This window comes from Armigeres subalbatus, chromosome 1 (assembly GCF_024139115.2).
Source record: "Armigeres subalbatus isolate Guangzhou_Male chromosome 1, GZ_Asu_2, whole genome shotgun sequence".
Taxonomy (NCBI): domain Eukaryota; kingdom Metazoa; phylum Arthropoda; class Insecta; order Diptera; family Culicidae; genus Armigeres; species Armigeres subalbatus.
The window spans coordinates 62,582,281-62,607,654 of record NC_085139.1 but is presented as its reverse complement, the minus strand read 5'-3'; the positions used below and the strand labels follow the sequence as shown (position 1 = coordinate 62,607,654).

The 25,374-nt window shown below is 40.0% G+C and overlaps 1 protein-coding gene across 1 annotated transcript in view; it reads right to left on the bottom strand.

Moving 5' to 3' along the window:
• Positions 1-6,952: 6,952 nt before the first annotated feature.
• LOC134226191 (alkyldihydroxyacetonephosphate synthase) overlaps positions 6,953-25,374 on the bottom strand; it is a 69,506-nt gene continuing 51,084 nt past the window's right edge. The window contains exon 5 of the mRNA XM_062706805.1: positions 6,953-7,529. Coding sequence (XP_062562789.1) covers positions 7,131-7,529 — 399 coding nt within the window. The 3' untranslated portion in view covers positions 6,953-7,130. The remainder of the gene's footprint in view (positions 7,530-25,374) is intronic.

The window sequence follows — 25,374 nt, the reverse complement described above, 5'->3', positions numbered from 1 at the left end:
TCCGAAAATTGCTCGTGCTCGTTAACAGAAAAATGCAAAACTAGTATATTGTAATTTGGCGCATATGTCACTTTTTCAGATCACGGCAGTGCAGGTGCAATCGGAGCGGAAGGAGAAGTGTCCGCTCGTGTTTGTGAAGGGCGATCCGCCGGATTTGCGCCCGAAAATTCTCCAGCTGATCACTAAGGGACTGAAATTAACTTTTCGGTTTTGCAGCGAGGGCGTGAAAGTGATGCCGGAAAACAAGGACCATCATCAGTCCGTCGCACTAAGGGGTAACTGGACCAAAATCCTGGCCAAAATTATATTTAGGCGTTTTCTGGTAGGTTTTGCATTTATGATGCAAAAACATAGTAACAATCGATTTTCGAACATTTTTACAGATGCAAATTCACCTACCAGTGAGAAATGACCTTTCTTGATATGTTCAAAAATGAAACTATAAACTGATACAGAAGCGACACACACTTTTTTTCACACACTTTTGTCCTTAATTCGCGTGGGAAACGTGGAAAATAAAAAATCTCGCGTAGCATTTGATAAGGGCCTATTACAGAAAGGTAAACATTAATCGATTCAAAACAAAACATTAGATTTTCAGCTCCCATTTCACAAGTTTATTATATTTTTAGCAGCGAAAGCTACCTAGAACGTACACACTCAGTTTTTATTTCTGCAGCTCGGCAAAAATCCGCACAGCCGTGCGCCAGCAAAATAAATAACTGATATTCCGCCAAAAATAACGTTTGTTAGCTGATTTTCGGCAAATTATTTGCTGATTATCAGCAATTTTGACAGAAATTTCGGCAAAAAACTTGTTTGCACGGCTGTGCGATTCTCGGTAAAAGTTTAACATTTTGCTGAGATCCCGGTAAAAAAAATTAAGTGTGTACAATCAACACTGATTACTCACGCATAACATCAGTTGCATCGAAAAATTTGAAATTGATTAAACAAAAGTCTGGCTATTGTTTTTGCACCCTTATGGGTCGTTCATAAACTTTTTGCTTAAAACATCTTCATCTTACAATAACATAGGATCGATTATTTTTGGAGAGGAAATGTTTCTTTCTATTTCCTGTTTTGGTCCTATGTACAAGGTTGCCTCATGTGGTTACTTCACTTAAGACCAAGTAGACTGCTTATTCGAATTGTTTCTATTTAGCTTGAAGTGGCACTTGTCCGTTTTATCCCCTACCCCATATTATTTCTTTGCTTCAACTTGTCTACATAATATCAACTATGATGTATTCAAATTATATCGAGATTTACATATCTGTTGTCAATGCAATCGTCAAATTCAATATAATTGATATTTAGATTTTTCATAAGATTGGTTAGTGGGAAGGAGATGAAAGATAATAGAGCATGCGCTATGTTTTGTAGAGATTTAAATGAGCAGCAGATGCCCCAAACTAACTTTATTATTTGAGGGTTAGGTTACAAAATTGTATAAAAAAGTTTTTTTTCAATCGGCTCCGTAACGCCCTACAGCATTTGAGCCTGCCAAATGAACGAATGAATAACAAAAAACAGAGTATGTTACTGTTGTATTCAATCATGTCTATGTGTCAAACGCCTCGAAAACCAGAAAAAGTTATCTGCGGAATGTTTCTGCCTATATACTGTTGAAACAATGGGGGAAAATATGAAAACAAACCTATTTTGAAGTTACTCGCAAATTCGTTTGCGGACGAGTGCGGATGATCTTTAACCCGCAATGGAAAGATGAAAGCCTATATTTTCATGTGTGTACAATCTCGTAGCGGAATACGAGGGAGTACTTCTACTTTTTTAATAATGAAGTTTGTTAAAAAATGTCAAAAACTCCATGTTATTTATGTTTATGAAATAATATCTTAATGTTAAATATAATTCATTTCAACTCATGGAGGTCCTAGGGCAGTCTATAAATGATGTTTTGTGTACTATAAACCTAACATTATATGTGTTGTTTAGATTAGTCAGCAGTGGTAACTGATCTTTGTCTTACGGCACGCTAAAAACCATCAAATTAACATGATTTTTGATAGGTTGTCATTAATACTAATAAGGAACAAACGTAAAAATTTCAATGACACATAATGGAGATAATATTGAAGAATATTCTAAAAATATAGTACTATGCAAAAGTTCGAAAAACGAGAAAGGGTTTTTGGCCAGCCATTTGTTCTAGCTACTCCACCGTGCGTCGTGTAGTTCCTCGAGGTCCGAGTGTGGCGAAGCCCATCCGACCAAAGAGTGCGACAATATGGAGGTGGCTGATCCCAAGTGCGCCTAGTGCGGCGACAAACATCGGGCTATAACCAAGGACTGTCCTAAGCGGGCGGCGTTTTTGGAAATCCGGAAGAAGGCTTCCACCAGGACCCTGCCCAAGAAGAACCGTGTTCCTGCTTTCAACGAGGTGAACTTTCCCGCCATCCCAGCTCCCCGTCGAGCGATTCCAATCCTCCCACCACCGCTACAACCGCACAAGCGACTGGCAGCGGCAGCTGCGTCGGATCAAGCTCCAGTACCATCGGCACCATCCACCAGCGAATGACTCCCGCTCCCTCCTCCTGGGTTCCGTCGGCTGCTGTTTCACCCAAAAAATCTGGTCTGCCCTACACTCCGGAGCAACTGATGCAGATCTTCGCGTTCGACACTCGGCTGCCTGTTTAGACCTGTTTAGACCAGGTCTTTACCACAAAACAGATAGACAACATAGAACAAATTACCGTTTTCAAAATCAACTCACTGTGTATCAACAGTACTAACAACTGACGAACGGGAAGGCCTGTATACCCAGGATGCAAGAAAACGACAGAATAGCATGCGTTGCTGTTCTGTCTCATGCACGTTGTTCAGCAAAGCTTAACTTCCACCAGTCGGCTCGCTAGTGTTCCAAAATCGATTTTTCAAGCAATGATGCATATCTCGCGTGATTTTTGAAAACGTCGTAAGTCCAAAAGAGAGGCTCTCTTTGTTTACTTTCTCTTTCGATTATTACGAAGCCATACTAACATTTACATCGGATTTTTTAACAGAGATCTGAAGAGAATTGCTTTGTCTAGCGTGTTGAGGTGAAAACATTGCAATAAATGCAAAACTAGCTTAGATATTAGTGAAAGAGAGCGTAATGAAAGAGAGTCTCTCATTTGGACTTACGACGTTTTCAAAAATAACGCGAGATATATGTTATGTGTCTTTACTCTTGGCATGTTCGTGATTCAAAATGGCTGCTAGGATGGGTCTGGTCAACTGAAACGCTTGCTCGCTGAAAATCAATAATATCGAACTGGCTGATTTCCTCCAGGAGAAGGAGATGGCGTTCATCACCGAATGGCACCTAAAACCGGAGGTGAGCGTCCACATGCCGGACTTCCGTATCGTGCGACTCGACCGGCCGACGCGTAGTAGTTGTCAAGCTATCACATTGCAGTGTACCAGAGTGTGGGACTCTCATCCACTAAACCCTTCTAGGGCTCCAACCCTAATTTCCCCCCGGGACAACTTCCCAGCATTACTTGTGGAGGATAGGCTGTACTTAATGTACACATTCACACAGGCACTCACACCATTTGAGACTTACTTGAATGCTCACACTAACACTACACGGACATGCTTAGTACCTAAGCAAAAATTCAAGGGGAGGCTAACTTTTTTTAAATTTCTCTTTTTATTTTTTTTTTAAACTTTATTAACGAGAGAATTTCTATTTTACAGTCAAAACACAGAGAAGCTACTATTTTCGCTTTGTTGGCTTATCAAGCAGCTCTTTCAACACATCTATATACGACTTGAATATTACAAATGATGTTCATCGACGGTCAGCCCTCATGACATACAAAATCTAGGATTCTCGAAAATAACAAAGAAAAAAATCTATTATGTTTTGGAAATCCATCCGAAAGAACTCTAAGTTTTCTCTCATTTAATGATGGATTAAAGATTAGATTTATTGGATTTGCTAGATTTTTTTCAGTAACCTAAACATTCTGTGTCCCTGTAAATCTTGAATATTTTAAAAAAAATTATATTGTCTCAATAATAAGACCATATAAGGCGTTAAGTGTTTTACTTAAATTTTCTTCTCCTTCTCAAAATCTCAGATGTTGTGTTCATTCTGATAGATTGTTACTATTATTTATTCAAACAGCATTGAATCAGCATTCATTGTTCCTACTCCAACTTCCTGGGGTTGAGAATTAAAGGAACGTAAAATCCTTCGTGTTTAGCATTATTATTTAGTATTAGCATTTAGTTCGAAGTAGCTACGCCAATGGGTTTAGCAAAGCCATCGGCCGCCTTTCGGAGGGACATCGTACATAATTGCCAGCGACCTGAATGCCAAACATCAAGCCTGGGGCAACAGTCGCGGCAATCGAAACGGCACCATATCTGGAGCAACGATATGGAGGAAGACCACTACAAGATCCTGAGCCCGGATTCCCCCACTCGGCTGAGTCGGCCCGGCGTTCATTCGACAATCGACTTGTACATCACCAACATGAACGACCGCATCTCGCAGCCGGTCGTCTATCAGGAGTTCAGCTTGGATCACTATCCGGTGTGGCGGAAGTTGGCTCCTCGGTTAATCGGCATCAGCTGTCCTGGCGAAACTATCATCGAGTCGACTGGGGCCAGTTCCAAAGGTGCGTGGACGCCAACGTCGACTATGAGGTGCGGCTGGTAACGCCTGAAGCAATTGATCGGCAGCTGCGTTCCGTCGAGGAGACGTTGCACTTACCAAAGATTTGATTCGATTGCGGAATTTCACTCGCAGGCAGTTTTAACGTACTGGACTGCCTGAGCTTGAGGCACGCTGCAATCGAATCATAAAAAATATTTACGATATGTCGAATATGATCCAAACTATGCAAAACCGTTCTGGAAGCTAAGCAAAATTCTAAAATCTAAGCCTCGGCCCATTCCACCCTTATCCCAGTAGACAATAATGGCTCTAAGGAAACGCTTGATAACTCCTGCAGAGAAGGTCGCTGAAATAGGTCGTCACTTTGGCAGCTCACACAATCTTGGGCAGAATATTGTTTATCCGGAACAAAGTTAGAACGCTTTTTATACCGAAGTTGGATTTTTTTCCAGAAACAGGCAACTTTCCCAACTTCGGAAATAGTGCGCTGGATTCACCTAAAGATGCGCTAAACAACGCATCAATTATTTTGACAGATAAAACTTCGGAAGAAAGTTCGGTTCGGAAGTCCCGACTTCCGAATTCTAAGTTGGTGCTACGCCGACAATATCATCAGTCCACATGAAGCAGCCGTTAACGAGTATACACACAACATTCATCTGACTCCCAACAACTTCTCGGTGGAGTTGGAAATCTTGACAATTTCCAAATTTTCAATGATGAACTCTATACAAATTTGAAAAACACTTTAATAAAGTTTCAACAACAACAACAATATCTAAATTTGTTCTGTAAATTTATTAATTTCAAAGGCGGTGTTTTCATTTTCGATGCATTATAACGATGCAAAAACCCAAAAAAAAATCTAGCGCTCATGGTTTACGCCTATGATAATCTTCATCTTCCTGGTCATCACATCGATTGATTTGCCAAAAGGGTGAGCGATGTTGTTTTTTTATTGTCGATTGCATGGGCGATGATGACCATGAAATTTAATGAATATACAACAAAGAAAAAGAGCACGGCATTTCGGGTTCTGTTTACTACTGAACGACTGAACGATATAGCTGCCAAGCCCTGAAATTAATTGCGACCTTAGGTTGGAATTTGACGTTCATGCAGTTGCTTGGATTAAGATGAGATTGTGTTTGGCTATAGTTCGTTCAACGTAGGGTATATGGCTCAAACCTTAGCCTATTATGCTGTGGTTGAGCACATTTATCGATTTAAATATTCATATATTGAAGATCTAAACGAAATTATGCCACCAAACGGCTTTCTTCTTCTTCTTCTTCTTTATTTTTTTTAAGCATGATGCGCTCCGAAAGCGTGTTTTGAACTTTTACAGCCAGTCTTGTCCTGTACCGGAAAGCAAAACACTTTAATTTTACATCCAATGATTTGAAATCACTTTAGAGGTGAAATTGATCTGATACTGGATAAATGTTTAGAATAGAAAATGTCTGAACTACTAAATTAAAAGCCAGGAAGAAGAATCCCGTGAAATTCAAACAAATTGCATCAAGGCACTAAGCCAGATTGTTTTTCAAATGTCATAGATTTTAGTTGAAACTTGAAAGTTAGCACATAAACTGAACTTCATTGTAAATTTGAGCTAGCTCCAATCTTATGAATAAATGGAACGAAACACAAACTTTTCATGAAAAATCGTTTCGACCACTATATACTCAAATGATTGAAAAGCGTTGGTACTGTTGTTAAGTTCCATTGCCATTCAATGGTCATAGTTGACAAAATTAAGTGTTGCCAATGATATTTAATTATTACATTATTACTTGTTCGATCCATTAGTGATCATTTCTACCCACTGATCATGTTTCCTTCGGATTGCTGTACCATGGCTTGAAATCATCCGACGTTTTCTTAATTTCAATCATGCCGATCCAATTAACGTCAAGGTCCAGCTAAAGGTCGCATTCAATTTCATGGTCTGTTCACAAGATCAGAATCGATGACTATATCGATCAATCGGATTTCTTTATCTCACTACTGTGGCATCTTGAATTTAATGAACACTATCGCCCACGAAAACGAGTAACGTTCAACGGGCTAAGGCAATTCATGACCGGAAATAAAATAACGATGAGTTGCAAGTTTTCAAAATGAGCCCTACTGTGTGGAAATTGATATGAATATTTATCATGGAAATTAATTAGTGGTCGCTTTAAGGGGAAAAGATTTGGAAAAAGATTGTTTGTAAGCGTTTTGGCTAAGCTTTCCACCGATATATATGAAAAAAGTCATTTACCTAATTGATCTTTTCATTTTTCCCTGTGATATTGCATACTGAATCAAACATTATGTCCTCCTGCAAACAATAACTTTATTGTTTTGAGCACACTGAGTCACTGGGTAACATAAACTAGCTACACATAGATAGTACGATAACTGGAATGTCCTCAATCACACCAAAACGCAACTTATAAACTCCTCTTCTAATGAAATAAACTTAAAATAAGTTAACCTATTGCAAATTCTACAGCTTGGAAATCAGATTATCCGTCGACTTTTGACTATAGTCCGTGTCACCGTACAGGTCGGTCTGCAGCTCCGGCAAAAAATTTCCCACGGCGAAAATATTCTTCGGGTCCAGTTCGTTCTTGGTGGCTCGGTACAGATTGACGCCCACTTCCGAGACCGTTTGCGGGTACCACCGGGCCCGGATCTTCCCCACGCCGTGATGGTGCGAAACCGATCCACCGGAGGCGAGGATTTCGTCGCGCGCATGGCTCTCGATGGTCTCGTACACGTGAACCGGGTCGGAAAAGTTGGAATGGTTGAACCCGAAGTAGAAGTACACGGCCGCTCCAGCGTCGTACGACTGCGTTACCCGGCAGGACGCGAAGTAGTGGGAGATGTTGAATTTGGTGCACTCCTGCGGGGAAAATAGAAGAAGTGCGAAACGGGGTGTTAGTTTACCTAATTCATATTACTTTTATCATTGTGTATCAATTCAAGGTAACGGGCTTGTTAGTCGGATGGTCAACAGAGTTTCAGGCTTTTGTCAAATAACGTTTTCTACTCTAGGAAAAAACTCTTGGAATTCATTTGAAATTTCAGTTAGGAATGTATTCAGAATTTCATCCATGATTTCTTTCAAAACTTCATTTAGGAATACCTTCAGAAATTCTCTCGGTAATTATTTCAAAAATTCATTTATAAAACCTATTATGAATCATTCAGAAATTAAAGGGGAATGACGGCTTTGGCAGGTTTTGTTCTATTATTGTCAGGGGGTTTTTTTATTACTGATTATGCTCAAATTTGGCCTAAACATTCTTTGCATATCAAAGAATATTGTGGCCGAATTTCATAAAATATTGTCAACAAAAACCCCCCTGACAATAATAGAACAAAACCTGCCAAAGCCGTCTTTTCTCCTACTTCAAGAGCTTCTCGAAAACATCATCTGGAAATACTGTCAATATTTTCGTTATATATTCTTCCACAAATTCCTTCAGGATTGCCTATTTCATTCTTTAATCAATTTTAGGAAAAAAATTACCAACAAAACTCCCGGAATAATTCCTGCATGAATTTTGTATGGCTTTACTAAAATAAGGAATGAAGGAATTTCTGGATGAATTAAGGGGGAAACGGAATGGAGTGCGGCAACGGAACGGCAACGGAAAGCGGTTCGTCGACGGTTTGTACTAACAAATTCCGCATCATTGCCGCAGTTGCAAAACGCAATGCATGCAGATTTGCCGGACAGGTTTCATATGACGTTTCAAGTTTTAAAGATATTCTTATTTTTTTAAAGGAAGTTGATTCAGTGACTGCTTTAAATATATCAGAACATCGATCAGAACAGTTGGAATACTCTTTTTTGATGTCTTGAGCCACCGGAAGTTCCTGCAGGAATTCTTTGGGAGGCTCAGTAGTGTTGTACATAATTCCGATAAGGAAACTCCAACACCAATTTCTCCAGAAGATCCACCACAAATTCCTTCGAAAGTTCCTTCAGAAATGTTCATCCGGAGAGAGCTGCAGGAATTTCTTCGGAAGTCCCTTCAGGAATTCCCCAGAAGGTATGTCTAGGAATTCCACCGGAAAATCCTCCAAAAAGTTCACAGGAAGCTCCATTTTGTTGTACTTAATTGCGATAAAAAACACTAATTAAATGCTCCGGAAGGTCCTCCACATATTCTACAGAAAGTTCCTCCAGGAATTCATTTGGAAGTTTCTCCAGCAATTCGTTCGAAAGCACCTTCACAAATTCCTTCGGGGTTCCTCCAGCGCTTTTTTCGAAAGTTTTTTTTAGGAGTGGCTCCAGAATTTGTTCCATGAATTCTTGCGGAATTTCTTCCAGAAATTCCTCCATAAGGTCTCCTAGATTCCTTTGGAAGTTTCTTCAGTAATTCCTTCAGAAAATCCACCAGGAATTCCTTAAGAAGTTCCTTCAGGAATTACTTCAGAAGCTCCTGCAAAAATTCCTTCAGAAGTTGCTCCAAGAATTCCTCCGTAAGTTACCCCAAGAGTTCCTCTGGAAGTTCCTCCAAGAGTTTCTCCGGAAGTTCCTCAAGAAATTCCTCATAGAGTTCCACCAGGAATTCCTCCGAAAGATCCTCCACGAATTCCTCCATGAATTCCACAGGATGTTCTTTAAGATTGTTTCGAAAGTTCCTCCAGTAATTCCTTCTGAAATTCCTTCGGAAATTCCTCCAAGAGTTCCTCCGGAAATTCCTACAGAAATTCTTCCGAAAATTCCTCCAGGAGTTCCTTCGAAAGTTCCTCCAGGAGTTTCTCCGGAAGTTCCTCCAGAAGTTCCTCCGCAAGTTCCTTCAGGAATTCCTCCGGAAGTTCCTGCAAAAAATCCTCCAGAAGTTTCTTCGTAATTTCTCCCAAGAGTTCCTCCGAAAGTTCCTCCAAAAGATCCTCCGGAAGTTCCTCTGGAATTTCGTGAAAGATATTCTCAAGAAATTCCTAATGGTGTTGCTTCAGGAATTCCTCCGAATGCTTCTCCACAAATTCTTCCAGGAGTTCTTCCTCAAGATTCCTTCGGAAGTTCCTCCAGAAATTCCTTCGAAACTTCCTCCAAGAGTTCCCCCAGAAGTTCCTCTAGATTCCTTCGAAAGTTCCTGCAAAAATTCCTTAGGAAGTTCCTTCGTAAGTTTCCCCAAGAGTTCCTTCTAAAGTTCTTCCAAGAGTTCCTCCGTAAGCTCCTCAAGAAATTCCACCGAAAGTTCTTCAAGATTCTTTCGGAAGTTCCTCCAGTATTTTTTTCGGAAATACCTACAAGAATTCTTCCGGTAATTCCTACAGGAATTTTTCCGAGAGTTCCTCCAGGAGTTTCCCCGGAAGTTGCTCCAGGAGTTCCCCGGAAGTTATCCTGGAGGAACTTCCGCATGAATTTCTGGAGGAACTTTCGGGAGAATTTCTGGAGGAACTTCCGGGGAAATTCCTGGATTAACTTCTGGGGGAGTTCCTGGAGGAACTTCCGAAGGAATTACTGGAAGAACTTCCGGGGGAATTCCTAGAGGAACTGCCGAAGGAATTCCTGGAGGAACTCCGGAAGGAATTCCTGGAGGAACTGCTGAAGGAATTTTTGGAGGAACTTCCGAAGGAATTCCTGGAGGAACTTCCGAAGGAATTCCTGGAGGAACTTCCGAAGGAATTCCTGGAGGAACTTCCGGAGGAATTCCTGGAGGAACTTCTGGAGGAACTTCCGAAGGAATTCCTGGAGGAACTTCCGGAGGAATTCCTGGAGGAACTTCCGGAGGAATTCCTGGAGGAACTTCCGGAGGAATTCCTGGAGGAACTTCCGGAGGAATTCCTGGAGGAACTTCCGGAGGAATTCCTGGAGGAACTTCCGGAGGAATTCCTGGAGGAACTTCCGGAGGAATTCCTGGAGGAACTTCCGGAGGAATTCCTGGAGGAACTTCCGGAGGAATTCCTGGAGGAACTTCCGGAGGAATTCCTGGAGGAACTTCCGGAGGAATTCCTGGAGGAACTTCTGGAGGAATTCCTGGAGGAACTTCCGGAGGAATTCCTGGAGGAACTTCCGGAGGAATTCCTGGAGGAACTTCCGGAGGAATTCCTGGAGAAACTTTGAAGGAATTCCCGAAGGAACTTCCGAAGGAATTCCTGGAGGAACTTCGGAGGAATTCCTGGAGGAACTTCCGGAGGAATTCCTGGAGGAACTTCCGGAGGAATTCCTGGAGGAACTTCCGGAGGAATTCCTGGAGGAACTTCCGGAGGAATTCCTGGAGGAACTTCCGAGGAATTCCTGGAGGAACTTCCGGAGGAATTCCTGGAGGAACTTCCGGAGGAATTCCTGGAGGAACTTCCGGAGGAATTCCTGGAGGAACTTCGGAGGAATTCCTGGAGGAACTTCCGGAGGAATTCCTGGAGGAACTTCCGGAGGAATTCCTGGAGGAACTTCGGAGGAATTCCTGGAGGAACTTCCGGAGGAATTCCTGGAGGAACTTCCGGAGGAATTCCTGGAGGAACTTCCGGAGGAATTCCTGGAGGAACTTCCGGAGGAATTCCTGGAGGAACTTCCGGAGGAATTCCTGGAGGAACTTCCGGAGGAATTCCTGGAGGAACTTCCGGAGGAATTCCTGGAGGAACTTCCGGAGGAATTCCTGGAGGAACTTCCGGAGGAATTCCTGGAGGAACTTCCGGAGGAATTCCTGGAGGAACTTCCGGAGGAATTCCTGGAGGAAAATCCGGAGGAACTTCCGAAGAAATCCCTTGAGGTACTTCGGAAGGAATTCCTGGAGGAACTTTCGAAGGAATTCTTGGAGGAACTTCCGGAGGCATTCCTGGAGGAGCTTTCGAAGGAATTCCTGGAGGAACTTCCGAAGGAATTCCTGGAGGAACTTCCGAAGGAATTCCTGGAGGAACTTCCGAAGGAATTCCTGGAGGAACTTCCGAAGGAATTCCTGGAGGAACTTCCGAAGGAATTCCTGGAGGAACTTCCGAAGGAATTCCTGGAGGAACTTCCGAAGGAATTCCTGTAGGAACTTCCGAAGGAATTCCTGGAGGAACTTCCGAAGGAATTCCTGGAGGAACTTCCGAAGGAATTCCTGGAGGAACTTCCGAAGGAATTCCTGGAGGAACTTCCGAAGGAATTCCTGGAGGAACTTCCTGGAAGAACTTCCGAAGGAATTCCTGAAAGAACTTCCGGAGGAATTTCTGGAGGAACTTCCGAGGGAATTTCTGGAGGAGCTTCCGAAAGAATTATTGAAGGAACTTCCGAACGAATTCTTGAAGGAATTTCCGGGACTTCCTACTACCGAAGAAGTTCCTGGAGGAACTTCCGGAGGAATTCCTGGAGGATCTTTCAAAGGATTTCCTGGAAGAATTTTCAAAGGAATCCCTTATGGAAATTCCGAAGGAATTTCTGGAGCAACCATCGGAGCAATCTGGGGAACTTCTGAAGGAATTTCTGGACTATTTTTCGAAGGAATCTCTGGAGGAAGTTGCAAAGGAATCCCTAGAGGAACTTTAGATAGAATTGCTCGAAGAATTTTCCAAGGTTCCTGTAGGATCTTTTAAAGGAATTCCTGGAGGAGTTCCCGAAGGAAGTGGGAATTCCTAGTGGAACTACCTAATTTATTACAAATTAATTTTTTGGAAATTAATTTTTGTAATTTTGGATTTTCATTTCCATTCAGAGGAATTTCCTTCGTAGTTTCAGGTGGTTTTCTCTTAATATTTGAGAGGAATTCTCCTACTACCTATTTTGTTTGGAATTTAATAGGAATTTTTCATTAAAAATCAGATGACCCAAGTAACCGTAAGCATTAGTTTTTGGCCTCAAATCAGCATTTATGAAGCTTCGAAGCATCATAACAGCCCTGCAAATGTTTTGAAACCTTCATTTTGCATTATATCTGCATCGTTAATGCTACAGGAGCAAAATTTTGGTAACATTAAATTAGCATCACATTGGCATTATATACGCATAAATAGCAGTGCTTATAATCCCACCGAATATTTTGACGTAACAACCACGTGGATTTTAGTACATATGTAGTGGTTGGAACTTTCTCGGATGAATGCGTCACCACCGATATTACCTTATTAATATAGAAGAACCAATTAATATAGAAAGTTTAAATAAGCCTTTCGGCAGCATAATGTTAATAGCATCCGCGGCCGAAAGAGCAAGGGAGGACAATTTTGGGATCGCTCTGTCATGCTTCCAGGTTCGAGACCCATATAAGGACATTATTTAACCAACAAAGAAAAATATGTAAAAACAATATCCTATACTATAAATAACTTATAAATAAAATTAACTACTTGAAATACCACCAAATAATGGTGGATAAAAATATTCTTTTGTTTTATTTAAATTTCTTTAATTCGAATCGTTTGTCAGTTGTTTATCATGGCAGCTGATCAGCTGGCAGCAAAAGCTCTTTAAATGGCGCGAAAAATTCGCCCGAAGAAGGCGAAAATGATCTGAAGTTTCTTTCACAACCTTATATTGGCATCGCTAATGCAGTTATTGAGCCTTCATTTTTGCATTATAGTAGCATGCTAATTCGCCTTTTCCGGCACTATAGTAGCATTATACATATGTGGACTCAAAGCTGATAGGCATTAAACGGGTAGCATTAATTGCAGTTAAAGAGCTGAATTAAAGCAGCATTATAATGCTTAATGTTAACAAAAATTTGCTCTTGTAGCATTAACGATGCAGATATATTGCAAAATGAAGGCTTCAAAACATTTGCAGGGCTGTTATGATGCTTCGAAGCATCTTAAATGCTGATTTGAGGCCTAAAACTAATGCTTATGGTTAAGCATATGCGGTATTTCGAAAAATTTCGTTTCAGGTGGTTCGAAACGAAATTCCGCGGAATTTCGCGGAATTTGAGCATGGCGAAATCTGATTTCTTGATTTCGTTTCGTTTCGAAAAATTACAAAAATTTCGCTAGAAAAAACTAGCTTCAAACGAAATTTAACGGAATTCCGCGGAATTTCGAAACAAATTTAAACTTAAACCATACTTTATATTATCAAAAATTTTGGCTGCGCCGCTGAACTATATCGTAAAATTGTTTTCAAAACTTTAGGTTACACACATTTTTCTATTAACGCTTACTACATAACCCCATTCTTAGTAGACAAATACGTATGTAGTTTTCTTCTATAAAACGTCTTCAGTGTTTCCAAGATTCAAATTCAAATTATGTGATATTTTTTTAACTATTTGCACAATATGTAATATGAGTAATATAAATTCTCTATCTGCGTATACGTTTAGCAGATGTGGATACATAACTGAGTATCCCACTAAATAAAAAAATAAATCTAAGCATTAATTTCCTAATTTCGACCACGATACTATAAAACCAGGCTGACAAGACAATATGAATAGAGGTGTGCGCCGGTCCGAAAATCGTCGGCGGCGGCGTTTGTCAGAATTTTGGTCAGCGGCGGCGGCGTGAATCGGCGTGGAGATTTTTAACGTTTGTTTTTTTTTAAGTTTTTTTTCTGCATTTTTACAGGATGTTTTTAAGACTTCAACGGGAGAATCTTTTGCATTTCGTCGGAAAAATCTGATGAATTTCTTTCGAAAATTCTCTGAGCTTCTCCAAAATATAATTTGAAAATTATTTTCGGACTTTCCATGGAAACAACTTTGAAGTTTTGATAATTCTTCGGAATTTCCAAGGAAGCACTTTGAAATTTCCAAGGAAAATTGTTTGAGTTGCTACAGGAAAATGTTCGGAAAATCCACGGAAAGTTTCTGTTGAGTATTCTTCAAAATATACACAGAAATTCTTCAGATTTTCCGCTGGAGATTGTTAAAAATGTGGACATCAACAAAACAAAATTAGATTTCAACAGCGAATTTAACATAATTTTCATAAGAATATCATTGGAATTTACACAGGATTATTTTCATTTTTTTTTTTGGAAAATTCTTCGAAATTTCCGAGGTGAATTTTATGGAATCTAAACCAAAATTATTCAGAGCTCCAACGTGATTTTTTTAATTTTTTTTTACGGGAAACTGTTTGGTATTTCAACGAAAAAAATCGGATTTTTGAAGGAATTTCTTTGGATTTCTACAGGAAATTGTTGTATTGAAGAAATTCGTCGGAAAAATTCAAAACAAAATTATTAAAAAGAAGAAGGGTCGTTTGACCGAAAATCATTTGGCGAAAGCCATTAAGCCGAATAATACGTTAAGTCAAAAATCATCCAGCAGAATTGTTATTTGTTCGAAATGAACGTTTGGGCAAAACGGTTATACAACGAAAACCAGTTTGGCCAGAAATTTCATTTGGACAAAGCACTCTTCCCCAATACGTCATTTGGCTGATATGGTCGTTTGGCTGAATAGATGATAAGGCCGAAAATGTCGTTATGCCGAAATGGATGTTTGACAGAAAAGGTCAATTGATCAAAAATGATGCTTACTGTACGGTAATATGGTCAAAAATATCCAACAGTTTTTTTTAGCTGAAATGTCATTTTGCCGAAATGGTAGTTTGTCCGGAAAAGACATTTGATCGACTAGATCATTTGGCCGAAAACGTTATTTGGTGAAAATGGTCGTTTGGAAAAAAGAAAAAAATCCTTTGGCCCGAAAATGTCCTTTCTGCAAAACAAACATTTCAGCCAAGCAGCATTTTCTGCCAAATGGCCAATTCAGTCGAGCGACACTTTCGGTCGAATGCTTATTTCGGCCAAATGACCCTTTCGGCCAATTGAGCTATTCGGTCATCTGTTTTTTCAGCCTAAGGAACTGTTACTAGATGTTCAGCCAAATGTAGTATATTAGGCCAACCAACTTTCGGACTTAACAACAAACCACTCAAGCTCTAGCTGGAATAAGGGCGAATGTCACAAGAGAGGATTCTCTTCACCGATTTCCCCTCTTTTGAATAAAAGTGACAAGCAGGGGATTTTTTGAAGTTTATTACCTCCGAAAACTAGAAAACAATGAGAACTTGCATTCTGAGGTTATAAACCGCAAATAAATCTTCTGCTTGTTACTTTCATTTAAAAGAGGGGTAGTTGATGGAAAGAATTCTCTCTTGCGACATTCCCTCTTTTGCCAGATAGAGCTTGAATTTTAGCTATAAAATCGACTCTCTACATCTCGATGTTCTATATGTAGATATCTCTCCCTATGTCGATAGTTTTCTCACTCCAATCTACATACATTCGGGCCTTCTACATTTCGATAACCTACATATCTCGATGTCTTCTTCTTCTTATTGGCATCACATCCCCCACTGGGCATTGACGCCTCGCAGCCATAGTTATTAACTGCGAGGTTTCTAAGCCAAGGTACCATTTTTGCATTTGTATATCATTAGGCTAACACGATGATACTTTTATGCCCAGGGAAATCAAAACAATTTCCACCGGGAATCAAACCCAGCCACCCTCAGCATGGTCTTACTTTGTAGCCGCGCGCCTTACCGCTAGGCTAAGGAGCGCTCCCTATCGCGATGTGTTCTGGTCAGTTTTTGTTCAAGTTTCTCTCTCTCTCTCTATGTCGAATTTCTCGTGCGAATTTCTAGGCTACCAGACCATCTTTGAACAATAACAGTCACATAAGCGTTTTAAGGTTCCCCCAAACACACGCGACGCGACAGTCGTGACGCGATTCTATCGCTTGGCGACAGCGATTCTATCGCTTGGCGACAACGATTCTATCGCCGTTGGTATGAAAGGATAAACAGAATATTGGCTGCAGCGACCCAACGATAGAATCGCTAGTTGTCACCGTCGCAGCGATGAAATCGCTTAGGTTTGGGGGAGCCTTTATTCTCCTCCAATGTTTGTTGGGCATTCTTGCAAAGCATTTGACAAAATGGCTTCCTGCCAAACGACTCTTCTCCGTTCAAAAAATCTATTTCAACGATAATTTTTTGGATTTCAACAAGAAATCCTTTGAAATTTACATTCGAAGTTTATCTTACTTTTCATGGTGGAATTTCCGAAAATTCAACGAAAAATTGTATGGAATTTTTAAGGATATCATTGGTATTTCATTGAATCTTCGGATTTTCCACGGAAAACTCTGCGGATTTCTTCAATTTAGAATCGGAGTGGAAAATTTTAGACCACCGGTGTGACAAATTTTAAACGGTGGCGCGCTGATGCAAAAATGTTGGCGGAGGCGGTGTGCCAAAAACTGTCGGCCGCGGCGGCACACACCTCTAAATATGAAGTATGCTTCAGCATAATTATGTACATAACCTTAAGTGAGCTAAGGTTTTAAACGAAATTTCAATCCCCATATGAAAAATCCCACAATTTCTATATTTTTATGTACTTGCCAATAAAAAAATGATCAGATTCAGGAGCACACGCTCCACGATGAATTTCTTTGAAAGCGGCACAAATGCTAGGGTATTATTGCCTTATCGCCAATGTTATATGCGGCGAGAATGCGGCGATTTATCACGGACTGCCTCTTCTGTTATTATAACTCTAAAAATAGTTATTTGACTTCGAAAAAGTGAAATCAGAATTGCGTAAAACCATTTTAATAAAAATTCCGCGGAAAAAAAAAATCAAAATTTCGTTTCGTTTCGAAAAATTTCGAAATAAATGAACCTTGATTTCGTATCGTTTCGAATTCTCGAATGTAAATCTATATTTCGTTTCGTTTCGATCCGAATCAATATAGACATTTTAAATTTCGTTTCGTTTCGTTTCGTTAGGAAAAAGTGTGTTATCGCATACCCTTACTTATGGTTACTTGGGAAGTAAAACGAACGTTTTATGATTAATGTAATCATTATTGTTTCTTCGAGGTTTTCTTGATTTCCATAAATAATTTATTTCATTTTCAACAACCTAGTTTAATCAAGTTTTCTTTTTGCTTTCTCTGCAGCCTGCCACTAACCGCAAGTCAGACTTATCTGTATTTGGACGCCATATCCAGATGAGTCTGACTTGTGGTTAGCGACAGTGCAGTTCTCTGATATTGAAATTAATACAAATTTGAATAAAATCTTTTCATGCTAAAAGTAAACAAATCTTTCCGCAATACCGCTGCCGCATTTTTTGAAAATTTTCAAACAATATGCGGTTTTAGTACATTCTGCATCTGCCGTTCCGCATCATTGCGTGCCGTTCCATATGCTGCCGTGTATTCAAAAGTGACAGCTGCCGCACTGGAAGATTTTCGGATAGATTTGGCAATGGAATTCGATTGGATTTTGCAAAGAAATTCCTAGAATTTCTTCTAAAAATCTTTCAAAAATAACTTTGGCAGTTTTCCAGGATTAATCAAAATTCTACGAAAATCAATTGTTATTCTCAAAACTAATCGATTTGATGGATCACGTGCCCCATCGTGCCCCAGCTTAATTTCGCTAGTAATTATAAAAAATGGCGGAAGGTCCGTTATTTTTCTCAGGACAATTTTGGCGTATATAATTAAATTTCAGGGCAGTAGACAATGTGGTGCGTTACGTGCCCCATCGTGCCTCAGCTTAACTCCGCCAGTGTTCATTCCCCATTGGAAATATCAAATTTGATTGCGAAATTATTACTTTTTGGCAAAAGTGTTCTATAGTGTCAGTTGCCAATTATTGCACACCGCCCAATTATTGCACACCGTGTATACATTGCTTTATTTACACAGATTTAGAAAACATTAATGAAAGGCAGCATTTTTTCCTAAAATATTGAGGCTTTCTGTTTCAGATACGTTAATTTATTTCAAAATCAGGGCACTTTTTCGAATTTTTAAATGCCAAAGAAAATATTTATTACGGCACCGGTGAATACGAATGGGTTTCTTAAGTCAAAAAGCTAAGAATTTTGTATCACGAAATGAGGTTTATTTCACCATGTGTACCTTTTTAACGGTATATTTTGATTGAAATCCAACAAACAAAGTAAGTTCTCACGATTTGGTAACATAAATAGTGACTTTTCATTAAAAAAAACCACTTATTTTAGTAAACTGTTCAATAATTGGACCAAATAAAATTCATCGATCCTATTTTATTGCACACACCATAACCTTATTTTCTCACCGTGCAAAAATATTTGACAGTTCCACCAGCAGCGGTAGAGTGCTTTGTTTATCATTGGTGTGTGGCAGCGGATGAAAGTTTTCTGCTGATCCTACGGAATTCCGGGTTGAACCATGGATACACAGGTAAAGTAAATGCGTTTCATACTATCCTAAGCAATGTTCGAGAGAAAAACATCTATTTCAGAGCTCCTTACCGTCGGTTTCTAGCCTCACCGCGCCAGTTGCTTTGCCATCCAAGATCCGGAAAAAATACACGCAAGAGGCAATGCAAAATAGCGTTACTGCTGTAAGATCAAAAGGAATGACTCTAGGTCAGGCATCCAGGTGCTACGGTGTTCCAAAATCGACGATAAAGTTTCGCCTCGGATCTAAATGGACAAAGAAGTTCCGCAGAGGCCCAAATACAATTCTAACGCTGCAAGAAGAACTAAATGTGGTGAAGCGGATCCAAGGCATGGAGCGCCGTGGATTCCCTATCACGAAACACGCTCTAATTTCTAGAGTAAAAGCGTTCCTCGAAAAGAATCCCCGCAAAAATCCATTTAAAAACAACAGGCCAATCTGTTTATTAAGATGTTAATATTGATAGTGAATAACTAGGTATTCAATGTGTTTATTTCAGGGCTCAAATGGCTGCAGCTGTTTATAGGCCGCCACAAGTAACTATCTATTCGTAAGCCGGAAAACGTCACCATGGCTGCTGCCACCGTTGCTGAATCAGATATACGCTCTTGGTTTGAAAAAATCCGGCAGTATTTGAGGGACAACAATTTGGAAGACGTGCTCACAGATCCACGGCGTATTTTGAACGGCGATGAAACGATGTTTCTTCTGGATCCGGGTACAAAATCTGTTGTTGCCTCAAAGGGCAATCGCAACGTTTATTTGGTCCAACAAGCTGACGCCAAGAAAAATGTTACAGTGCTGTTCACATTTGATGCGGATGGACACATGTATGCCCCGGATGTCATATTGCCATATAAACGGCTTTCTCCGCAACTTTGTCTGAGCTTTGATCCTGATTGGGGCATCGGCAAATCGGAAAGAGGATGGATGGACGGTGACAACTTTGTAGGTCACATTCAAAATAAATTGCATCCTTCCCTGGTACGTCGCAATGTACCGTTTCCCGTGATCTATTTCGTTGATGGCCATTCATCTCATACCGGATTCGAAGCAGCGGAAGCTTGCGCCGAGCTTGGTATCATTCTCATCGCGTTATATCCAAATGCTACTCATATTATGCAGCCAGCCGACGTTGCTATTTTTAAGCCGTTGAAAAATAGCTGGAATAAGTGCGTTGATGCAAAATGACGGCAGAATGCTCACAATCCTGGATTTCGGAGGAGTGTTGAAAGAAGCAATTAATCAAGGAGTTTCACAACCCATCGTACGATCTGGTTTTCAAAAGTGTGGGTTATATCCTTGTGACGCCGATGCTGTAGACTATTCTCGGTGCCTAGCTAGAAGCAATCAAGGAGATGACGTCGTCACTGACTCTTCACCGTCCGATGAAACTGTACCTATCAAAATGAGTAACATCGAAGGATGTTTAAGGATGTTTAATACCACAAGAGTCAAATCGTTCATTGGTCAAGCTGGAGAGAATACCCTGGAAGATTCTGAGAAGGCACTTCTGCACATCTATAAGTCGATTCTCATGGACTATGACGAAGATGGAAGAATCAATAGTGCCAATGAATCCGGCATGAACGCTTCAATTTATGAGGACTGTGGCGATGATATCGAAGCTGCAGTTCAATTGGAACCAATCGTGCCATTATCTTCTACTATCCATGAGGCCACGATGGAGTTCGCGAATGACGAGACAGTTATGGAACCGTTGACTTTTGAGTCGAATGGTACTGTAAAGAAAAGGTCTCCGACAGCGGACGCTACGGTAGAAACCGTAAATGACTGGAGTTCATTTGAAGCATCTATGGTATCTTATGATGTTGTTCCCATCATCCAGCATGTCATGATTGTGAATCCTACAAGTACGCCTATCACGGAGCAACCATCAGAAACCCCAGAAGAGGGAGTCCTGAAAGACATAACTAACAATGGGAAACCGGAGCGTAGGACCAGTATTTCGGCATTCTTCAAGCTGCCTCCAACGCCGAAACGCAAAAATGCTAAACGAAACTACTCAAACAAGCGACACTTTGTTCTTACTTCAGCGGAGCGAATGAAGGAATTTCGAGAAAAACAACAGGAGAGAGATCGGCTTAATCTTGAAAAAGAATTGAAGCAGAAAGAACGAATTTTGAAGAAAGAGTTGAGAGAGCAACAGAAACAGGATCGTATGAAGCTAAGGGAAGAGAAAAAGAAAGAACGTGAATTGGAGCAACAACGCCTCAAGGAATCGAAGAAAGTGGCTCAGGGTAACACCAAAGCTCTGAAACCAAAACGACCGAAGAAAAATCGGAAGCGCGTTGCGCCAAGCGATGAAAACGTGAAGGATTAATAGAAAGTTTACAGGACTGAAGAAAATATGTAAAAATGATGATGAATTTGAATGAATTTGTTTTGTTTGAAAGGAACTGAAATAAATACTGTTGTTATTTAGTTTTATTTGAATCATTGACTGTGGATATTCCTTAGGGAATTATTTTTCATACATTTCTATGAAAGCACTGAGAAGTCACATTCTAGCTGATCTAGCTGATTATAAAAATTGAAATAAACTGTGCAATAATTAGTCACGGCGAGTATACAATAATTGGCAAATGACCCTAATTGTTTTTAAAGAATTTAAAGTTAAGGTTCAATGCCCGCAGTCCACTGTTTGTCATAATGACAAATATTTGTCAAGTTTATCCGGACATCTGGTAATTCGGCTAGTTTATCCGGCTGAGCTGGCAAATATTTGTCATTATGATAAACAGTACGTATACTGGTAGCTTAAGCTGCACAAGTCTGGTGTGTGTATGGCAAATATTGAAGGAATCGCAGTAAGCTCTGAACACGTGCGAATATTCTTTAGTAAAGAATCTTTACCGTCAGATTCCCTCACCGGAGAAAAAATATTCAACCGATGCCTACTTTGTCATACGTTGTATGATATCAAATTTGATTTAATCTATATACATTTTTGTTTACCACATCTCAATAACCTTCCTATTTGGGTATCCGTCAGTTTTGATCAGAACTCACTCTTCCTATGTCGATATATTCAAATTTCTAGTCTGCTAGACAATTTTTTGGGCAATAACAAAAACTTCAAACACAAGAAAGGACATTTGTTTTGCTGTCGTTTTTCATAGCGAGCTTTTTTGATCTAAGTGTAGGTATCCATATTTCAACGTATCTTACACACCCCGATCGCTCCTTATCACGATGATCCCTTCAAAATCAAGATGTGCCGAGGTGACTGACGATCTGAATGCTCCGAAGGTTGTTATGGTTGTGGAATTCAGATCAATTATCAAAAAGGTTTGTCCCCACCCGCACGAGAAACAAAACGATTAAGCGATTTCGCCGCTTCGAAGAACAAGACCATACGCACGTAGTAGCATCCAGTTATGTAGGTAGCCCATCGAATCGGCTCGGCACACCTGAAGCACAAAGCGACAGGTTTTGATCGATGCATGGCGGCTCTTCCATATTTCGACGCCCAAACCGTTCGTGGCGCTAACATTGACTCGGTCCGCTACCATTGCCCCTGCACGAACAATAAATTATGTTTAGAAAGGGAAACACAAAAAAGGTGTCGAAATTATGTCGCTGGCCTTAGTTGTTTTATCGTTATTAGCATTCCAGTTCAACAGTTGGTATTTCCATGTTATAGCCCGCCGAAACTCGAAACAGATGATTCAAGTTTTATTTTTGTTTTTCAGAATGACCGATGTTACAATACTCTTTTGATACGCTTTTTTATGTTTGTTTAGCTGTTAATTAGGTATTGTCTGTTTTGAAGTTGAGCACCAGTTTGATCAGCTTTTATCAGGAATAGAACTGAGTGGTTCACTAATGGTCTATAGAACCCAGCAGCAGCCCATGAAGATTTGTAAAACAAACAAGCAAACAGAGAGTATCGCGTCACAACGGACAAATAGCATCACTTTCCTGATGAAAATAATGATTGGCGATTTAATGGTGCACGAAGAAGTAACAGAAGATCATATTTACCTATTATACTGTACTGTTGTACAAACGTCCAACAACGTATTACTATCCTCCAAACCGTTTTCAATTAAATTTCTTTTGAAAAAAATTCCAACAATTCCTTAGTATAGCTGGTTTTTTGTGCAATTTTTTCGTTTCTGATTCTTCTTTTCTTCACACTATGTTAAGTCGCCAATAACAATAAAACCTACTCAAACAATGCTACACCGGTTCTGCTTCCAGATGAATTTTGCTCCGAATAAATATTGAATTATTACATTTGCTGGCCCGATTTCCTCGAACTTTTATGTCGTCACAGCGACAACTCAACAGAAGTTGATATTTGGAAGCAATTTGTCATGCACAGATTTACTTCGATCACCAGATGGATGGTTAAATATTGGTTATAGCATATTCTATCCGATAATGTTCCATCTGACAATGCTGGCGTCTAATAGGCACAATGTAAAAGCTTATAGTGACCTTTATGACATGCAAGAATAAATTGACAATAAATATTATTCATTCGGATAATCGGTTGATCAACAATTGGGCTGGATTTGGATAGCATTCCCAGCAAATAATGGAAGCTGATGCTTTAGGGAATTGTTCAGCTTTAAAAAATAAATTTGAGAATGCGTTAGGATTGGATTGAAATGGCGCGACAGATAGAAAAGTCAAAATGAATATTTATAAGATTGAATTTGGATTGGAGTTGGATTTGATTTGATTGAATTTGGATTGGATTTGGATTTGAACTTGGATTTGGATCTGGATTGAATTTGTATAGCATTTGGATTAGATTTGGATTGGATTTGGATTGGATTTGGATTGGATTTGAATTGGATTTGGATTGGATTTGGATTTGGATTGGATTTTGGATTGGATTTGGATTAGATTTGGATTGGATTTGGATTGGATTTGGATTGGAGTTGAATTGGATTTGGATTGGATTTAAATTGGATTATTGGATTTGGATTGGATTTGGATTGGATTTGGATTGGATTTGGATTGGATTTGGATTGGATTTGGATCGGATTTGGATTGGATTTGGATTGGATTGGATTTGGATTTGGATTGGATTGGTTTGGATTGGTTTGGTTTGGTTTGGATTGGTTTGGTTGGTTTGGTTGGTTTGGATTGGTTTGGATTGGTTTGAATTGGTTTGGATTGGTTTGGATTGGTTGGTTCGATTGGTTTGGATTGGTTTGGTTGGTTTGGATTGGTTGGTTTGGTTGGTTCAGGTTGGTTTGGATTGGTTTGGATTGGTTTGGTTGGTTTGGATTGGTTGGATTGGTTTGGATTGGTTGGATTGGTTTGGATTGGTTTGGATTGCGTTTGGATTGCGTTTGGATTGCGTTTGGATTGCGTTTGGATTGCGTTTGGATTGCGTTTGGATTGCGTTTGGATTGCGTTTGGATTGCGTTTGGATTGCGTTTGGATTGCGTTTGGATTGCGTTTGGATTGGTTGGTTTGGATTGGTTTCGGTTTGGTTGGATTGGTTTGGATGGGGTTTGGATTGGTTTGGATTGGTTTGGATTGGTTTGGTTTGGTTGGTTGGTTTGGATTGGTTGGATTGGTTGGATTGGTTTGGATTGGTTTGGATTGGTTTGGATTGGTTTGGTTGGTTGGTTTGGATTGGTTTGGTTGGTTTGGATTGGTTGGATTGGTTTGGATTGGTTTGGTTGGTTTGGATTGGTTTGGATTGGTTTGGTTGGTTGGTTTGGATTGGTTTGGATTGGTTTGGTTGGTTTGGATTGGTTTGGTTGGTTTGGATTGGTTTGGATTGGTTTGGATTGGTTTGGATTGGTTTGGATTGGTTTGGATTGGTTTGGATTGGTTTGGTTGGTTTGGATTGGTTTGGATTGGTTTGGATTGGTTGGTTTGGATTGGTTTGGTTGGATTGGTTTGGATTGGTTTGGTTGGTTTGGATTGGTTGGATTGGTTTGGATTGGTTTGGATTGGTTTGGATTGGTTTGGTTGGTTTGGATTGGTTTGGATTGGTTTGGTTGGTTTGGATTGGTTTGGATTGGTTTGGATTGGTTTGGTTGGTTTGGATTGGTTTGGATTGGTTTGGATTGGTTTGGATTGGTTTGGATTGGTTTGGATTGGTTTGGTTGGTTTGGATTGGTTTGGTTGGTTTGGATTGGTTTGGATTGGTTTGGTTGGTTTGGATTGGTTTGGATTGGTTTGGATTGGTTGGTTGGATTGGTTTGGATTGGTTTGGATTGGTTTGGATTGGTTTGGATTGGTTTGGATTGGTTTGGATTGGTTTGGATTGGTTTGGATTGGTTTGGATTGGTTTGGATTGGTTTGGATTGGTTTGGATTGGTTTGGATTGGTTTGGATTGGTTTGGATTGGTTTGGTTGGTTTGGATTGGTTTGGATTGGTTTGGTTGGTTTGGATTGGTTTGGATTGGTTTGGTTGGTTTGGATTGGTTTGGATTGGTTTGGATTGGTTTGGATTGGTTTGGATTGGTTTGGTTGGTTTGGATTGGTTTGGATTGGTTTGGATTGGTTTGGTTGGTTTGGATTGGTTTGGATTGGTTTGGATTGGTTTGGTTGGTTTGGATTGGTTTGGTTGGTTTGGATTGGTTTGGTTGGTTTGGATTGGTTTGGATTGGTTTGGATTGGTTT